A 19,423-nucleotide genomic window follows, 5' to 3' on the forward strand; every position below is an offset into this window, starting at 1 on the left:
AGGGTGGCCTGTAGCATGCTACAATTTGTAGAGCAGTTTTGCCTATGGTTAGTTGCACCTGGATGGTTTCCGAAGCTTTGTGCATTGCCACCAACCTGGAGGTGTGGGTATCCTTTATGAATATGGATACACCCCCTCCTTTTGTGGTGTGGTCCGGGTTTTGGGGCCGGAACGCATGATATGAGGTAAAACCTAATAGTGCCGGGGTGCTCTCAGGAGCCTTGAACCAGGTTTCAGTTACAGCACACACATCGATGTTCTCCATACTGAGAAGGGCCTCGAGTGCGTGCATTTTGAGATTTAGACTTCTGGCATTGAGCAGCATTACCCTCAGTTTCTTCCCATTTTTGTTTTCTAGGGTGGTAGGTTTAGAATTTGAGCCTTGCCTAAAAAGGCACTATGGGGTGGCAAGAGCCTTAGCCAATATCTGGAATCCCAGGGTGACAGGTGCAAGCCGTCCCTTGCGAAGCAGCGTGGCTTGTCAAGCATGTCATCCCAGGCAGACAGACACTGGATCCCCTTTGAATGACACCAGACATTAAGCCAATTGTTAAAGCTGATCATCTTGTCTCTATATTGTGGCATCATTCTTGGTGAAGGAAGGATACTGCTCAGGGTTAGGGTCATACCTGCCTGGGCTACATAATCAGAGAGCTCCTCTATGTCTCTTTTCATGTAGTCCAGGGAGGTACGTCTCAGGTCGTTCACACCAGCATGGACAATGACTGTGTCATATTTGTACTTGCCGTGGAGTGACCCGAGTGCTTGTGTTATGTGGCGGATTCTAGCGCCCGATAGGCAGCTTACTGTGACCCTCTCCTTGTTCAGCCTGGTGAGTGGGACGTCAGGAACCCACAGTGTGAAAGTAGCTGACTCCAAGTCAGACTGCCGACCAGTCATGAGTGGAGTCCCACAGGGTTTGGTCCTGGGTCCTCTCCTGTTTGGTATCTACTTCTCTTTAGTCCAGGCCAACAGAAAAGGACTCTGGCTTACAAAGTTCACAGACGATTGCAAGTTGGGAGCTATTATTAACTCCCCAAGTGATGTTGACATCCTACAGAAAGGCCTCACTGAGACCAACAACTGGTGTCAGAAGCATGGCCTTAAGCTCAGTGCCAAAAAATGTGTCATCATCCCCTTTGGGAAAATCCCAGTTCCCATGAATTACCACATCAATGGTAGTCCACTGAACATAGAAGGCGTGATAAGAGATCTGGGAACACAGGTTGACAGCAACCTCTCTTTCGACCACCACATTGCCACTGTGGTCAGAAAGTCCTTCTATGTAACACATCTCATTACTAAGGGTTTTGCATCCAGGAAGAAAGAGGTCATTGTCTCCCTCAACTCTTCCCTCATTTGGCATGTACCTCACTAGACACCTGCAACAATTGGAGAGGCTGCAAAAGTAGCTCACAAGGAGGATCCTAGGCCTTAAACACTTGTCCCATATGGACAGACTCAAAAAACTCCAACTATTCGCTGTCTCATATCGCCTACTTAGAGATGATCTCTGCTTGACTTTCAAAGCCATGTCTGACCCAGCTCTGTTAGAAATGCTGCATCTAAAGAAATCCCAATCCCTCCACACCACATGCTCTAGAGACCTCAGCTTCTTTACCACAATCAACAGAACGTGCTGGAGGGACAGGTTCATAACCCAGAGACTGCCCATGCTATGGAATAGACTTCCCATACATGTCAAACAGAGCCCGTCACTGGCCTTCTTTAAGAGAAATCTTGATCAGTGGTTGGGAAATAGAAAATTCACCCCGGGGATCACTCCAGTGGCTCTACTCGACAGAGGCACTGGGAACTAAGGTCGGGTGGCACGATGTTAGGGTAATCCTATGGGCTAGGCTTGTAAAGGCTCCTGGGCCATTATCCTAGTACACACCTATGAGCCTGGTTACTATTGAGAAACATAACTTCTAGGCCGATGACCAAGATGAAAGTCAGACTTATTTATTTATTTACATTTGTTTACTGTGAAATTCCGACTGGACGCAGGTCCTTTTTCAGCGGATGCCCTGGGAGAAAAGCTCTACATCATGTACGTGATAAATAGAGATACAAAGTTGCAGCAATAGTAAACAAAATTATGGGTTGTTGGCTTGAATACAATAACAAGATATTGATTATCAACAGTATATATAGTAAATGTTGCAAGTTAAGATAGTTTCTTGTCATTTATTATATTAGTAACAAAGACTTGGGGCTGGGACTGTCTGTTTGCAGCTCTCTGGTTTTGTTGCTACTTCTGTGTGCCACAACTAAACTACTTTTAGCATTGGTTCATCTGCAAGCTATTACACTTATGTTGGGTAATAAAATGTTATAACTACAATGGTGAGGGTCTTAACATGCTCTTCCCTGCCCTTCTATTCTTTTGAGGTGTTTTTTGACTTAGCAAAGAAGAGAAAGAGGGATCCAACACTGTCACTTTAATGTCCTGGATAAAGTCTGTGAATCACAGCCAGGTATATCTGAGACTTTCACTGCCTTCACTACACCTTCTGTTGCACTGAAGATGACACATACGAAAAGGATGCTGATGTAAGTATACTTTGTGGGCTGAGTCATTAAACTGTCTTTCAGTGTTCTCACTTGTAACTCCAGTAGCACATGGTGTGTTTTGTCAGCCAGGTGCACTGGAAAATATACACCGCCAATGGTAGTATAGCAGACATGAACATATGTTTCTCAAAATTTGTCCATCCCCACATACTTCTTGTCTAGTGGATGAACAGCTGACCTCTGAGGATGAGAAGCCTTTTGCAGAGCTGCTGCAGAGGCTGATTTGACTGACTTCATAGTCTGTGCCTAAACTGAAGATTCCCTTGTGAGCTGGAAAACTTGGTCCACTTTCTTCAGTACAGAGTCAGGCACGTTCAACTTCTCCTAAACAAATTTGGTTGTATCCTTTTAAAATATCCATCAGGGGTGGGACCATCCAGAAGGACTGTGTAATAAAATGACAATCCCATCATCAAGACTGGACAGAAGGCGATTACATGGACATTCCCCTTTCTGTGGAATTAGTTGTAAATGCTCCTGAAATGTGGGGGAGGGTTCTTCTAGAGAGAAGGATGAAAGTTGCCTTTTCTTTCTCAATTAACTCCTTTGTTCATGATGCAAAGATAACTTAAAAGCTTGGTTTTCATTAATCTTTCCTAAGATTTTTGGAGAGAGGTTCAGAATCAATAGATTCTAAAACTCTTTTAACAGTGCACAATAGTAAATCTGAGGTATTGTGAAGTGTCCTTGGTACATTAACACACAGTAGATGACCTGTTTTTATAGAGATGCTTGGAGAAGAACAAGGGATGAAACCCCCTGTATGGCAGGGCTTGGAACTGAGCAATAGATGTCAAAATTCTTAATAGCAGTTCTATAGCAGCCAGCATAAGGGTTATTATACAGTATGGGACTCGGTGGCAAGGTCCCATTGCTTGTACAGCTGATGCTGGGGGTAAGGGACAGTGAAATGACCAGTAGTCAAAAATATGTGCACCTGAGTCAACACTGTTGGTGTTTCTATAGGTGATGCTTATGAATGCGTCATTAAAAAGGTCAGTAGCAGATGGTATGATGCCATTAGTGACACTGGAGGCACTGACACTGGTATCTAAAGGCTTGACACTGGTTAACCAAATGCAGACTTGTAACAGTGTAACGGACAATGAGAGCATATGTACTGGAGAACACCAAGTTCCAGGAGGAAAACTGAATCTCTGCCAATGCTTAAAACCAGAGGGATGAGAAAGGAAGACTTTAACTACCACTCCAGTAATTTCATAATTGCATCAGCCAGCTTGTCATAATCTAACACAAGTAAAACTGGAAAGAAAATGTATTTAGGTGTGTCTGGACTGGAATCAACTGGTGAGACTGAGCAATACAAACTTTTGGATAACTAGATTCTACAAATATTATGGTATTTTATCAAAATCTGCAGTTCCCTGGGATGCATGTTTGATAACAATACTTGGAATGGAAGGCCCTTAAAAGATCTTGTCCTAAATATTTCACTGAATGCAGATCAAGACGAAGAAAAAACTTTTAAAAATATGTATTTACTCTTCTTTTTATGAAGGGCAAAAGCTGGAAACCCCTGCTCAGCACAAGAATCCCAAGGCTGTATGGGTTTAGTATAAGTTGTGGAGCATGAAGCCTTTCTGGAATTATTTTCCACTTGTACAGCAAACAGTGCATTATATACCAAAAATGACTGAATGTTTTGATATTGACAGAGAAGCAAGATACAGTGCAGGTTTGCCTGCTCAGTATAACCAGTGAGTGTACCTGTTGATGGGAGAAATAGCCTGTCAGGACCCACACTTTCAAAAGAAGAGTTTAGACATAGTGAAGCAGACAGCTTTGGTCCAGTGGTACAGAAAGAAGTAAAGGGAGACAATCTGACAGGAAAGTTACTGAACCTGTTGGCTCTTGTAATTAAAATTAAGCAGAAAAGGAAGAAAGAGAGGATACTGTTATACTCACACACAAATCTTTTTTTCCCGACTGTTCTCAAACAGCAGAAAAGAAGATGTCAAGAGTGTGAGATGAGTGATGTGGGTCTATATCACATCATCAAACTTGTACAAGTTCAAACGATGTAATATTGAACCTAAAAGTCCAAAATGCAAAAATAGTGAAGCCACGGCACATCAATTTTTTTCCCAGGGAAACAAAATCAGTGGGCTGTTTTCAGGGCTTTGCTATTTCCTCCACTGTGGTGCAGTCTTGGAGTTCGTATATTTAAGTAGGAGGGGGTGTAGGAGGCACAAGTTTGACAATGTGATATAGACCTGAGTGATGTATGACGGGAAGAGGAAGGACGTGAGGCAGCTAGGAATGTTTTATGATGGCCATTTATAATGCTGAGAATTTGCCAGCCACATCATTACTGGTAATCATTATTAGTTATTAGTGTTAAGAGTTATAAGCTGTAGAGGTGCAGCTCTTTTTATCCAATCCGAGGTTTTCTGACCCAGGTTACATTGAGTCTTCTTCAAAACAGGAAAGTCTCTGAGCCTCCTCTAAATGTGAAAAACAAAAATATTTTTGGGTCTCTCCTTGAAAGAAAAATATATACAAAATCAGATGTACTCTTCACAAACACATTCATGCTTATTATTAGCAGAATATGGTTTAGTGAATTATGTTTTACTATTGATTTGTAATGAAATCCAAACATTCATCATGGTGGATTTTAACACAGATTGACTCATTTGTAATTCACATAATTGCACTATTTTAACCTTCATGGGTTTACTCAAATCATCAAATCTCCCACAAGATGTGACAAGTCCTCTAAGAGTCAATCCTCAATTGGATATTGTAAAACAGACCAGTCCAATCCTTTCACTCTGGATGCCTACCAGATGGCCTGAGCAACCACCTACTGACCTTTATATTAAAGCATCCTATATGTCAGGTTAAACATATTGTATACTGGCAAATAAGAAAAAAAAAATCTGACCCCACTAACTTCATTACAAGTACAAAAACTTGTAACTAGGAACCACACGAGCTACTCGACCTTGATGAAGCAGTTAAATACTTCAATCCAAACTTCTTAGACATCTTGAACAAATATGTTCCTCCTAGAACTATTAGAGTTAAATCCAATTTTGCTCCTTGGCTTACTAAAGAAACTAGATCACAACTGAAAACTAGAGATAAAGCCTGGGATAATGACACAAAACTAGAACACAAGCCCCAAAACAAACATACCTAGGCATAAGACATAAAACAAAAAAACTAATCAAATTAGACAAGACTAACTATTACCACAATATCCAAATGAAGCACCAAAACAACCCCAAAAGTTCTGGACAGCCATTAACAACATACTCCTCCCAAGTAAATCTAGTACACCTACCCCAACCACTTCAGATCCATTAGAGAATATAGCTAACCAATTCAATAAATACTTCACTGAATCCATTTTAGCCCTATCTAACCCTCATAACTCCTTCTTCTCCAATAAACCACCTAATTTACATAATAACATGTGCAGCTTCACCTACAACCATTCTCTATGGACAAGATTAAAAAAATACTTAAAAAACTAAAGCCCGCAAGCCTTGAACCATTGTAATGCATCATAGATGACATGTTTACAAGAACTCTAAAATCTGCACAGAGCATTGTTTGAACTTTTTCCTAGTTTACTGGGATATTAACAAGTAATCTTGTTGGATTTTTTCATCTTTTATCAAAAGTAAAGTATGTTGCTAAGACTGTGCTGTTTATTTGTTTTAGAGTTCCTGTTAACTTTAGTTTCCTAGTTGGTGTATGTTTATTCTTTTCACTAACATATTAGCAAATGAAATGCAAGAAGAAACATGTAACATCCAACATATACACTACTCTTATGGGTGATACTAAATTAAAGATGCTAGTTTGCGTGTGTGTGTGTGTGTGTGTGTGTGTGTGTGTGTGTGTGTGTGTGTGTGTGTGTGTGTGTGTGTGTGTGTGTGTGTGTGTAAATATATCCAGAGCTTAACTAAACAATCCTGTCTTGGTTTGTGATTTACTGTGGAGTTACCTGGAAGAGAAGCTTTATTTGACTTTATAATTTATTTTTTCCACTGTTTTTCACTGGTTAAAGGAAGGAAGGGGTAGCTTCTAGACGAGATTTATAGTTTGTTGTTTTTCCTTTAATTTTCACTGCTTGTTATTAGAAAGAGATAGGTTTTAGACAGACAAACTCTAGGCAACCTAAGGGACTTAGTAACCAAAACAAGGGTATTGCAGCAGTCAGACACAAAGGACTTCTCTTTCACAGTAAAAAATACTTTATTAAGATAATAAAAGCTGTGGTTAAGTGCTTTCGTCCTTTAATACCTAGCACTTCATCAGAACCGCTATATCGTTAAAACCATAGCACTTAAATACTTAAAGACAACTAATTATGTAATTATGCAATAAAAACAACTATAATAAATTGAAGGTGCAAAACCTTTAAGAATCACCTTATACAAAAAATAAAAGCATCCCAAAACTGAGCAAAATGTTTACTTATTTAACAAAATTTGATCTTAAATTCAAAATAGGCTGAAGAGAAATGTTCTCATTGATCACAGGGGGCTAAAAGGCATGTAATCTCAATTGCCATTTAATTTATTTTTCTTCAAACATAGCCTTAAATCATCACACCTAGGGTTAATTAAAATCTGTTCTAAAATCCCAAAGTTGAAGACAGAACATTTGGGGTTGGTAAGAATGTGTCTGAAAAGTGCATTATTTGTATTATGTTTGTTTATTTGATAAATGTACTTGTATATTCCTTTCCTCAAGGGCCTTTCAGTTTTGCTCATATAAAAAGCCGGGCACCCCAAACACTTAGCCAAATAGACAACCCCTTTGGAATAATACTTTCCTTTACAGAAGTTAACTCTAAAACCTAAATCATTTTCTAAGGTTAAACTATTAACCTCCAGAATAAACTGACATTATCTTCATGATCCACATTTAGTTGTACCTCTGTTCTGCAAACTGTCAGTGTTGTTATATGGCAGCTCCCTCGCAAAATTATGTTTCATATTAGAACCTGTTTTAAAAAGGAATGAAGGGGTGGAACCTAAAAGTTGGTGAATTGCAAGGTTACTCCTTAAAATATTCCAATTCCTCTCAATAATACTTTTAATTTTGTTTGCATGTGGATTGTCTCATGTACAGTAGTGTGATGGGTGGAACTGACTCCTAAAAGGAGTGTAAACTTCATACCCCAATAAGACTCAACATATGCCCTGATGCCTTCAACTATGGGTGCTGGATAGCCACAAGCTAGAAACATATCAGCAATAACTCGAAGTTCATTCTTTATGTCTTCAAACTGTGAGGTCATCCCAGCCTCTCCAATGCATTGACCTTTAATGATACAAATTTTTTGACTAACTGGGTGGCAAATGAAAAATTCCAAATAGGAATTGCTAAAAGTTGGCTTTCTATAAATAAAAAATGTAAAGCCCATTCTGGTGATGTAGATCATTGTATCCAAGTAATGAATACCTTTCTTATTAAAACTATGTGTAAATTTTTAAAAAGTTGATGAATTGTTAATATAATTCATAAAATTATCAATTTCATGCTCTGACCCATTCCATAAAATAAAAATGTTGTCCAGGTAACTAACATCTAATTTAATATTTTGGTAAAATCTTTTATCAAAAATGTGATTATTTTCCAAAGAGGTCCCCATAGCAACACCTTTTACTTGTTTAATATATTCACCTTCAAAGAAAATGAAATTATTATCCAAAACTAAAGTCATTACGTCATTAATCAGGTTGATCTTATTGTAATCAAATGAAATACAGCTTAATAAACTATTATAAAAATAATCCATACCTTTGCTCTTAGGTATAGAAGGTAAAAAGGTCGACCACATCAGTAGTAAAAAAAAAAATTATATCTTTGGACCATAAAACGTTCAACCTCATCTATAGTCAAAAAATTATATCTTTGGACCAAAGTTCATCATTTAATCTTCCTAAAAAGACCCATGAATCTATAACTAGGCGGTTGACTTTGCTATAAATTGGTTTAAGCCATCTATCTATAATCAACCCTATGGGGTAAGTCTTAGCCCCCCCCCCCTGCCCAGCCACTATGGGTCTAAAGGGTGGGTTGTCTACATTTTTTGTAGATTTTAGGAATACCAAAAATAGTGGCTACAACTGGATTTTTGACCTTTAAAACATTGTAAATATCCAAAGAAATTCTCAGATCTAGCAAATACTCTTCAGTGTAAGAACCAATTCTTTGTTAGCTGATATTAATTTCATTAATAGAAACCTATGAGTAAGTTTCACAATCATTAAGTAAATCAGACATAACTTTTGAGTAATTTGAGGAATTGAATAAAACTGTCCCCCTACCTTTATTGGGTTCAATAATCCAATTAGAGCTGTCATTTCTACATTTGTGAAATAATTCTCTTTCTTCTTTGTTTAAATTATAATAATTAAACCTTTTGTTGTTAAGCCTGACTTGAAGCCTGTAATTGTCATCAATACTAGGTTTCTCCAAAACTGCTAAAGTGGGGTGCAGTGGGGGTTTAAAAGTGCTTTTCCTGCAAAGATGTTGGGTGTTGCTAAAATCATCTATAATGGCAGTGGTAGTTTTATCTTTAAAGTGAAGTGCTAAGTTTAGCTTCCTAATAAACAATTTAATTTCAATTAACGTGTCAACGAAATCAAATTTTTGGAGAGTACACATTTTAGTCCTGTAGAAAAAGGGGAGAAATATTCATTGGTTATGGTGTTGTTTGTGTAATTAAAAATATGAAACCCATTAGAAATGTGTATAATGTTATTGGAAATAATTATCGAGGATAACTGGGTGTCAATGCCCTTTGTGGGTGTGAATAAGGGGATCGATGCCACCCCTGCCTCAAATCTAGATGTCTCAATTTCTCCTTTACAAACCTCCATGGGAGCCAATTTTGAAAAAAAAAATAGGTCTATTAACACCCAGTTTAAAACCCTTCTGACAATTCTTATGAAAATCTTTTGGATTAACATTCTTGTGAAAAAAAAATATATTAGATTTCTTGACAGGGGGCGCTTGTTTGTCAGTGTATCATTTGAGGTCCCTCTCAAGTTTCCTTACCTTCCTTCCATAAGCATTAGCTCACTTTCTTTCCACTAAATTAAACTGTTTGTTATAACCCCCCACTGTTCAGAAACTAAATAATTTTTAATGCCAACATTCAGCTTTTCCATTTCTAACAATAAGCTACTTAACTTACCATCATTATATTTTATAATTTTTTGCATACATTCAAACCCAAACCTGTCAAACATTTCAACATGCCTTCAGCCCCCTGTGATTAATGAGGACATTTTTCTTCAGCCTATTTTGAATTTAAGATCAAATTTTGTTAAATAACTAAACATTTTGCTCAATTTCGGGATGTTTTTATTTTTTTGTATAAGGTGATTCTTAAAGGTTTTGCACCTTCAATTTATTATAGTTGTTTTTATTGATTAATTACATAATTGGTTGTCTTTTAATATTTAAGTGCTATGGTTTTAATGATATAGTGGTTCTGATAAAGTCCTAGGTATTACAGGACAAAAGTGCTTAACCATGGCTTTTATTGTTTTAATAAAGTCTTTTTTACTGCTAAAAAGAAAAGTCCTTTGTATCTGACTGCGGCAATACCCTTGTTTTGGTTACTAGTCTGTCCATATTGCTACACTTCAAAGTTTACAACCTAAGGGACCTAGTCAGCTATAAAGTAACATATACTGCAGGGAAGACAATCGAGAGCTTATCTAAATAATCTTGTTTTGGTTTGTGATTTACTGTGGAGTTGCCTCATAAGAGAAGTTTTATTTGAATTTATATTTTATTTCTCACCATTGTTTTTCACTGGTTATAGGAATGAAATGATAGCTTGCAGACAAGAAGATTTACTTTTATTTATAATTTGCTGAGTTCCCTTTAATTTTCACTGCTTATTGTTCGAAACAGATATGTTTTAGACAGACAAACATTAGGCAACCTAAGGGACCTACTCAGCTATAGTCACACAGACTGCAGAGAGGACAATCCAGAACCTATTTAAACAATCCTGCCTTGGTTTGTGATTTACTGTGGAGTTGCCTGCTAAGAGAAGTTTTATTTGAATTTATATTTTATTTCTTAGCACTGTTTTTCACTGGTTATAGGAAGGAAGGGATAGCTTGCAGACAAGAAGATTTAAATTGATTTATATGTTGTTGCTTTTCCTTTAATTTTTACTGCTTGTTGTTAGAAAGAGATAGGTTTTAGACAGGCAAACTCTAGGCAACCTAAGGGACTTGGTCAGTTATAAAGTAACACAGACTCCAGAGAAGACAATCCAGAGCTTATCTAAAACAATCCTGTACCTGGTAAGAGAAGGTTAATTTGAATTTATATTTTATTTCTTACCACTGTTTTTTACTGGTTATAAGAAGTAGGCAAGAAGATTTACTTTGATTTATATTTATAGGAAGGATGGAAGGTATAGCTTGTAGACAAGAATATTTATTTTGATTTATATTTTGTTGTTTCTCCTTTAATTTTCACTGGATGTTGCTAGAAAGGGATGGGTTTTAGACAGGAAAACTCTAGGCAACCTAAGGGACCTAGTCAGCTATAAAGTCACACAGACTTCAGAGAGGACAATCCAGAGCTTATCTAAACAATCCTGTCTAAGTTTATGATTTACTGTGGAGTTGCCAGGTAAGAGAAGTTTTTATTCCAGCTTTTGTCTGACTTTCAGAACTTGCATGGTCAGAGCAACAAATTTACTGTACTTCCTTTAGTATTTAGTTGCATATTGTTTGTGTGATTTTTCTCACAGAAGTTGATTTAAGTTCTCTTTGAATTCTGTGGTAACTGGTTTTGATTATTCTCTTCTTTTATAGTGTTTTATTAATTTGAAGCTGAATACAGATTCATAGGTTCATAGGTTCATAGATTAGTACTAGGCTAACTGTCCTTGCGAGCCATTTTAAGCCTAGCCAATTATCCCTTGTGAGGCTCAAACCCTGCACCTTGTGTTTGTAAGGCAAACACCTTAACCATTAGGCCACCCTCCCGTATGCCAAACGCACAATTATCTTGTACAGTGTAATAAATACTACGTATTGTTAAAGATAATGCCTGATAACACTCCTGATCTGTGTTCCTTGTGTCAAAATTTGGATGATTTGCTTACCATTTTTAGTAGTAAATCTAGACTTACTGATGATGATTGCACTTCTGCAATTGGAGAACTGTTGTTAGATACATTAATGACTGGACTGGTGAGATAAATAATGTTAGACAAAGAGGAAAGAGAACATATTTAGGAAAGGATTTATTCAGTTCAGAATGTTAGATGATTCTTAATGAAAAACTCAAAAAATATCTGTCAAGAATTAAGAAATATTTCTTTCTTTGTTAAATTATGTTGCACAGATGACATCAGGCAAATTAATAGACTCAAGTGGAAGTTTATCAAGGCTTTACAAACTGATTATGTGTCTTAAAATTAAAATTCATAAAAAACATTTGCAGTCTGTGTAAGGCATACCATTTAGTAGATTGGATATAGATAACAAAAATATAACATTGAGATCATCTAGGAAAGTACCTTGCCATTATTCTGAAAAGCATTCTCATGGAATCTGCTTCAGATATCATATTTATCCCCTATAAATTAAGATGTTTTCAGCACTCGGGAGCCAGTATGCTGGAGCTGTAAAAATCAGCTAAAGCAGATTGGAGACATCTATTGCAAGACCACCAGTTATTGGAGAACCCACATTCTGCCTCAGTAGTCATCTTGGGATTAGTGCTTCTGTTTTCTCCTGGTGAGAGAAGGAGTGCAGTTACATTATTTCCTGGAGACTGCTGATCACCAGAAACCTTAATAACTGCTTTATAGGTGACAGCTTGGAATATGTGCGTATATTCTGATCCTGGTGAGAGTAGGAGCAGAGTGCATTGATTCCTGACTCTTTCTGGTTGGAGAGTGAGTGTCTGTGCTTAACATACCTGATTGGTCTGGTTGCCATTCGAGGCATCTACCAGAAAAAGGCTACAAGTCTGCAGACACTTGCATCATCTGGGGCAAGACTGTGCTTCTCTTCTTGGGACTGGTGCTAACATTTTGCTTCTAGTGAGAGAAGAAGCAAAGGAGTATTGTATCCCAACAGAATAAGCTGTGTTGAGACCAGCATTAGTAGTAGCCAAGCGGTAGCTATTCATGCTACTCCCCTCCCCTCTTTTCATCATTCTTGCCAAGCTAATTCTTTATTTTCAGCAGTACTGCTTGATTTCTTTCTAACTTCAGAATATCTGCCTAAATACTCCATCCTTAAACTTTCAGGGTCTATGCATTAGTTTCCCCTCAAGTGTTTGTCAGTGCTCTGTACAGACTCAAACACCTTGAGTGACATTTTTCCTGTAAAAGGAATATATACGGAAACAGCTCCAGTACTTAATAATAATGACCATCCCTCCTGCCACATCTAAATGTCAGTTCCCTGTGCTTTCTCCTATTAAGCTGGTGAACCTGGGCATTCTGAGACAGTGTAGCAACTGCCTCATGTACACAGACAACTCTCTCCTCTTACCTCTCAACACTCAGACTTGTGAGAGATGCACTTATATATCCAAACTGGAAGCCATGCACTCTCATGCCAAGACCGGAATAGCTGGTCAAGAGGAGAAAGTCAACAGCTGCACCACACCACATGCAACACACAGCCCTCCAAAACACCCACCATCACAGCTCTCACATAAAAACACAAACCCACCTTCGCAGAGGCTCTTAATAGAATTCTACCCAAACAGCAGAGACCTCCAAGGCAGATACACACTCAACCACCACAACACAGCACAAACCACAAGACCCATAACTCACCTACACAGTGTGCCCCTCAACTTAAGCCCCTAAGGCAAAACAGCTTGCCCAATACACTAATCATAGGTGACTTGATAGTAAGGCACACTGATGTCCCACTCACTAGGTTGAATAAGGAGAAGGTAACAGTCAGCTGTCTATGAATCTGACACATAAGACACACACTCAGGTCACTCCACAATAAGTACAAGTATGAATGACCTGAGATGCACCTCCCTGGACTACATGAAAAGAGACATGGAGGAGCTCTCAGATTATGTGGCCTAGGCAGGTATGACCCTAGCCCTGAGCAGCATCCTACCATCACTCAGAATGATACCACAGTACAAGCAGAAAATGATTGACTTCAACAATTGGCTACGTTTCTGGTGTCATTCTAAAGGGATCCAGTATCTGTCTGCTTGGGGTGACATGACTGACAAACCTTGATGCTTTTCCAGAGATGGCCTGCATCTGTCACCCCTAGGTTTCCAGATACTGGCTAAGGTTCTTGCCACCCCTATAGTGCCTTTTTAGGTGATGTTCCAAAGACCAAATTACCATCCTAACAGCTATAAATAAATGCAATCTGAGGGTCATGCTGCTCAATGCTAGAAGTCTAAACCTCAAGATGCACTTGCGCAAAGCACTCCTCAAAATGGAGAACATCAACTTTTGTGCTGTAATGGAGACCTGGTTTAAAGCAGCAGAAAGCACCCCTGTGCTACCAAGCTATAACTCATTCCACACCTTTCAGCACCAGAACATGGACTGAAGCTCCAAAGGTGGTGGTGTCTCCATATTCATAAAGGATATACACACCTCCAGACTAATAGCCCAGCATAACGCATCTGAGATACTTCACGTACAACTAACATTGGGTAAGATGGCAATTCAGGTCATAGCCTGCTATAGGTCCCCAACCATGTCCCAAGACTCTCACTCCACGTTTCTAAGCACCCTGGAAACTATTAGGTCCAACCCAACACTCTCATACTAGGTGACATCAACTACCCCTCCATCAACTGGGAAAACTACTCATGCATCAATACACTGGCCCAACGCTTCCTGAAATTCATCAGTTTCAATGCTCTGAACCAGCTCATTCTTACTACCACTAGAGGAAGCAACATCCTTGACCTGGTTATTATGAACATGGGCAACCATTGCTCTACACCAATAGTCAATTCCTCCCTGGTTAGATCCAGCCACAAAATAATCACTATGGAAATCCATATCTCACCCACACCCCCTGCAAATGTAACCCACATGAAAAACTTCTACAAAGCTAACTTTGGGCTCCTAAAAACAGTGGTGGCTAACTTCACGGTACCCACGGTACTTCATGTACATAAATGCATGTAACTAGCCATACCCAACAGAACCAAGACGCTCTCCTACAAAAAAAGGAAGCCAGTCTGGTGGTCCCCGGCCATTAATAAACTCTACAATAGAGGGAAGAAACTGTTGCAGAAAAAGTCCCAAGACTGGAAAAACTCCCTTATTAGCCTCAACAAAAAGTTGAGATCCCTCATCAAAACCTCTAAAGCCAGCTATGAAGGCAGATTTGCAGCAGACACTAAAAACAGCAAAGCCTTCTATAGTTATATCAAGAATATCCACGGCAATACCCTGGTTTGCTCTGAGTTACTGCATGATGGTTCCTCCTTTACTGAACCAACAGATATTGCCAACATATTGGTCGACAGATTCAGTGCCAAAGTTACCCCCCAAAGGACCAATCACAATACCAGAGGAATGCCAGGTACACAGCATTACTGCAGCACAGGTTAAAGCTGCATTGTCCAAGGCCAAGAATATAGCTTCCATGGGACCTGACAATATCCCTGGATGTGTTCTACATGAACTAAAAAGTGAACAGGTACCACACCTGTGTGAACTGTTTAATCACAGCCTCACCTCAGGCTTGGTCCCTACAGAATGGGGCACTGCTGCAGTCATCCCTTTCCATAAAGGGGGAGTGACTACAGACCCTGGGAATTATTGCCCCATTATCCTGATGAGTCTGATATGTAAGGCTATGGAGCACATCATCATGGACCTAATTAACTAGGATATAGGGAATCTCCAAACTCTACATTCCATGTCATTTGGTTTCGTGAAAGGTAGATCATGCCTGCTCAACCTGGTTGACTTCTTTGAGTCAGTCACCAGAGCTGTGGATGAGGGCAAGACAGTTCATACGGTCTACCTTGATCTGGCCTAAGCCTTTGATACCATTCCCCACTCAGGAATTATTGATAAACTCATCAAACTAGGCATCAACCACTATATCACCAGGTGGATTGCAAAATGGCTGACAGATAGAACCCACAGTGTGAAAGTAGCAGACTCCAAGTTACACTGCTGACAGGGGATGAGTGGAGTCTCACTGGGATCAGTCCTGGGTCCTATCATGTTTGGCATCTACTTCTCAGAAGTCCAGGCCAACACAGAGGGACTTTGGTTGACCAGGTTCACAGACAACTGCAAGCTAGGTGCCATTATTAACTCCCCAAGTGATGTAGACATCCTACAGAAAGGCCTCACTGAGACCAATGACTAGTGTCGAAGCCATGGCGTTAAGCTTATCTGCAAATCCAGACTATTGTAAAGGGCTGTTGGTCCACTATATTCCTTTATATCTACCCCAATCTGCTGATGAGGGTGTTGCTAGGGATTACAAAGAAATGCCTACAGATATTCTGTAAGTGCTGTCTTTCCTATCAGGCACCTTATTTTCAATACAAACCACCCTTATGACCTGAACCTGTAGACTGGAGGCTTTATTTAGGTCCCTAAAATATCATATATTCTCACTAAGGATCAATATAATTTCTATGTTAGTTCTGTTTTTTTTTTTCATTTTAATCATTGTATATCAGGCATGGCAATATCTTTTATGTAAATCTATAGTTAATTCTCTATTCCACTTCCAAATATTTATTTTTTATTTGTATATTCTTGTTGTACACTGCATGTATATACACTGTATGATAATTAAATGTTAGATGCACTTTTTAACATACTTTTTTTTTTCAAAAGATGTAATGGACTGCCTGAAGTGTCGAGAAGAGCAATGGCCAAATGAAAGACACGATGAATGCATCCCCAAAATTGTTGAGTTCCTGACTTATAAGGAGCCGCTTGGTGCAGTTTTGGCTACCATTGCTATCTTATTGTGCTTCACCACAGCATCCATCTTCTGCATCTTCATTAAATACAGAGACACTCCAATTGTGAAGGCCAACAACCGTGAACTCAGTTACCTCCTTCTCTTGTCTCTTATGTTGTGTTTCCTCTGCTCTTTGATATTCATTGGGCAGCCAATGAGAATGACATGCATACTCCGCCAAACTGTCTTTGGTATCGTTTTTTCCATTAGTGTGTCTTCTGTTCTAGCTAAAACTATTACTGTGGTTATTGCTTTCAAAGCAACAAACCCTAACAGCAAGTTAAGAAACTGGGTGGGATCAAAGATTCCCTATTCAATCATTCTGTTCTGTTCACTCATACAGGTTGTTATTTGTATTATTTGGTTGTTGATTTCATCTCCTTTTCCTAATCTAAACATGCAGACTCCATCCAGCAAAGTCATATTTGAATGCAATGAGGGGCAACAAATATTTTTCTATTGTATGCTGGGATACATGGGTTTTTTGGCAACTGTGGCCTTTGCTGTTGCCTTTCTGGCAAGAAAACTACCAGACAGTTTCAACGAAGCAAAATACATTACCTTCAGCATGCTAGTATTTGTTAGTGTCTGGCTGTCTTTCATTCCAGCATACTTGAGTACCCAGGGGAAATATATGGTTGCTGTGGAGATTTTTGCCATTCTATCCTCCAGTTCTGGACTGCTCTGTTGCATTTTTCTTTTCAAGTGCTATATTATTTTGGTGAGACCTGACCTGAACACTAAAGAACATTTAATAGGAAAGGGGACATTAAGTAATAACAAGTAACTATAAAACAGAAATTTTACCATTTATCATCAAAAGCATTTTAATTGTTAATGAAAACAATGCAATGACTCTGGCATAAGCAGTGTGAATTTATATTTATTTGCTTTTCATTACCCCTTTTGGTGTTTCACAAAGTTTGGTATTGTAGTATATGTTTATTTAGGTGATTGCTTTCATTTACTGAATGCTAGCATGCAAGGTTTTGTAAACGTTTCTTGAATCAGTTGAGATAATAGAGAGAAAATGCAATAATGTTATAAGGACTCACAACATGTCATTAAATGCATTTCTAATGTAAAGATCAGAAACCAGAATACAGAATGACAGTCACCAGTTTTTTTTTCTACTCCGTCAAGTATTTTCTTGGATTTAAAACTGTTTACTTTCCTGTCTCCACTAAAGCTCCCTACATTACCTACTTATATCATCTAATTTAAACCTATCCTCACTTTTTGACTCTGGCATCTAAAATAGATACTTGATTTTTAAACGTATGCAAACCACATATATTACTTTTCTTCATTTTGAATTGTCCATAAATGTGATTCAAATTTTGTATTTTACATGCCTTTTCAGTTAATGTAGTTATGTGACTTGGTCTGTTCCACAATGTTTTGCACTGGTGCAGAATAGTGGCATTTTACATAACATTGTTTTGTGAAATAATTCATCCCATAGGAATAGGATTTAACAGCAGGAAATTGATTCCTGTGAACATGTATCATACTACTGCATACTATATGATATTTTAAATAAATGTTTCTTTTACATTGTCAGTAAATGTGAATGCCAACATTTAATATTAGCTTAAATGTATTTTTGCAGTATAAATAATTAATTATAGTCTGCATAAAAGTTGTATTTTTCACTGTGAAGATTCTCCTCAATTTTGCATGTTAGGAAAGAAGCACTGTAATTCAGTTAATATGCAGTGAAACCACATATTTTTGTAGTATTTTTTTGGGGGAGACAGTAACTTTTCACAATTGCCTATGAATATGACACCAGGGCAAGGCTACCAAGATTGTATTGTATTGTCTATTTATTCTAAAATTAAGGTCTAACTTTTATACTTGTTTATTTTTCTAGTCAGAATGCTTTACTAAATACTTAAACAAGACCACTTGCAGATTTATTGCAACATCAATACAAATTTCGTATAAATTTGTAGCAAATCTTTATTGATTCTTCATTATGTTCACTTCTACTTTTAACGGGTACCTGCTTGTATTCTTAGGCCCCTGCAGCACCCTGTCTGTGCCCATGATCTCTATTGGTGTTTTGTATAGTGAAATTCCACAAGGTTCTTAGCTGTTAGGTGTAAACAGTGTGGTACTCAGACATATACAGAGCCAAAGTTGGTGTCTGCATGTGTTTTATCCCCAATATTCTACTACTGTGTTTCAGGTGATGCAGGATACCAGATGGTTGATGATAACCATATAGAAACCTCACAACATTGCAAAACTGCAGCATAACAAACCATCCATGGTCAGCAGAGCTTGTCTTTGGCCTGCTGAAATACCAATTCTGCTGTCTAAATATGTCTTATTGATGCTATATTATGCACCTCACACATCCTGCAAGTTAGTATGGTAGGTAAGCTACCTTAGTAAAATTTGTCTGGTGAACTAATAACACAGGAAATGAGTCATGCTAGCTTTCTGGGATCTTGAGATGTGTACTAGCTTAAACAGTAACTGTCAAGAGTTTGAAAATGTTTTTACTGCTCATTTTGGGCTTCTGTTTCCTTCTTTGTTGTGATTATAAGGGAACCAAACACTAGCTTCCTAGAGTGAGTGACAGCCAGCACCCACAATCTGATTACATCACCTAACTCCTTTTCTAGCCCCAAGGCACCACCCCCTATATCAAGAAATTGGTTAACTTACCTTCCACCTGATACCTCCCAGTTCCCAGGCCTTTACTGAGCCGGGCTCAGAGCTATATAGCCCTCGTTTGCACTGACTTCACCACATGGAGACTGAGGAGAGGAAGAATCTAAACAGAAAAGCTGTTATTAGCTATTAGACCCCAGAAGAGGCTTGGCAGAGTAGACCCCATGCTGGAAAGCCATAGATCCATG

The 19,423-nt window shown here is 38.5% G+C and overlaps 1 protein-coding gene across 1 annotated transcript in view; it reads left to right on the forward strand.

Annotated features, from left to right (window-relative positions):
• The window catches only part of LOC122788794 (vomeronasal type-2 receptor 26-like), a 129,754-nt gene extending 112,415 nt beyond the window's left edge, over positions 1 to 17,339 (forward strand). The window contains exon 4 of the mRNA XM_044055678.1: positions 16,421 to 17,339. Within this exon, the coding sequence (XP_043911613.1) occupies positions 16,421 to 17,337 (917 nt within the window). The 3' untranslated portion in view covers positions 17,338 to 17,339. The remainder of the gene's footprint in view (positions 1 to 16,420) is intronic.
• The last annotated feature ends 2,084 nt before the right edge of the window (positions 17,340 to 19,423 follow it).

Source organism: Protopterus annectens, chromosome 14.part0, assembly GCF_019279795.1.
Source record: "Protopterus annectens isolate FY-2018-M chromosome 14.part0, PAN1.0, whole genome shotgun sequence".
Lineage (NCBI taxonomy): Eukaryota > Metazoa > Chordata > Ceratodontiformes > Protopteridae > Protopterus > Protopterus annectens.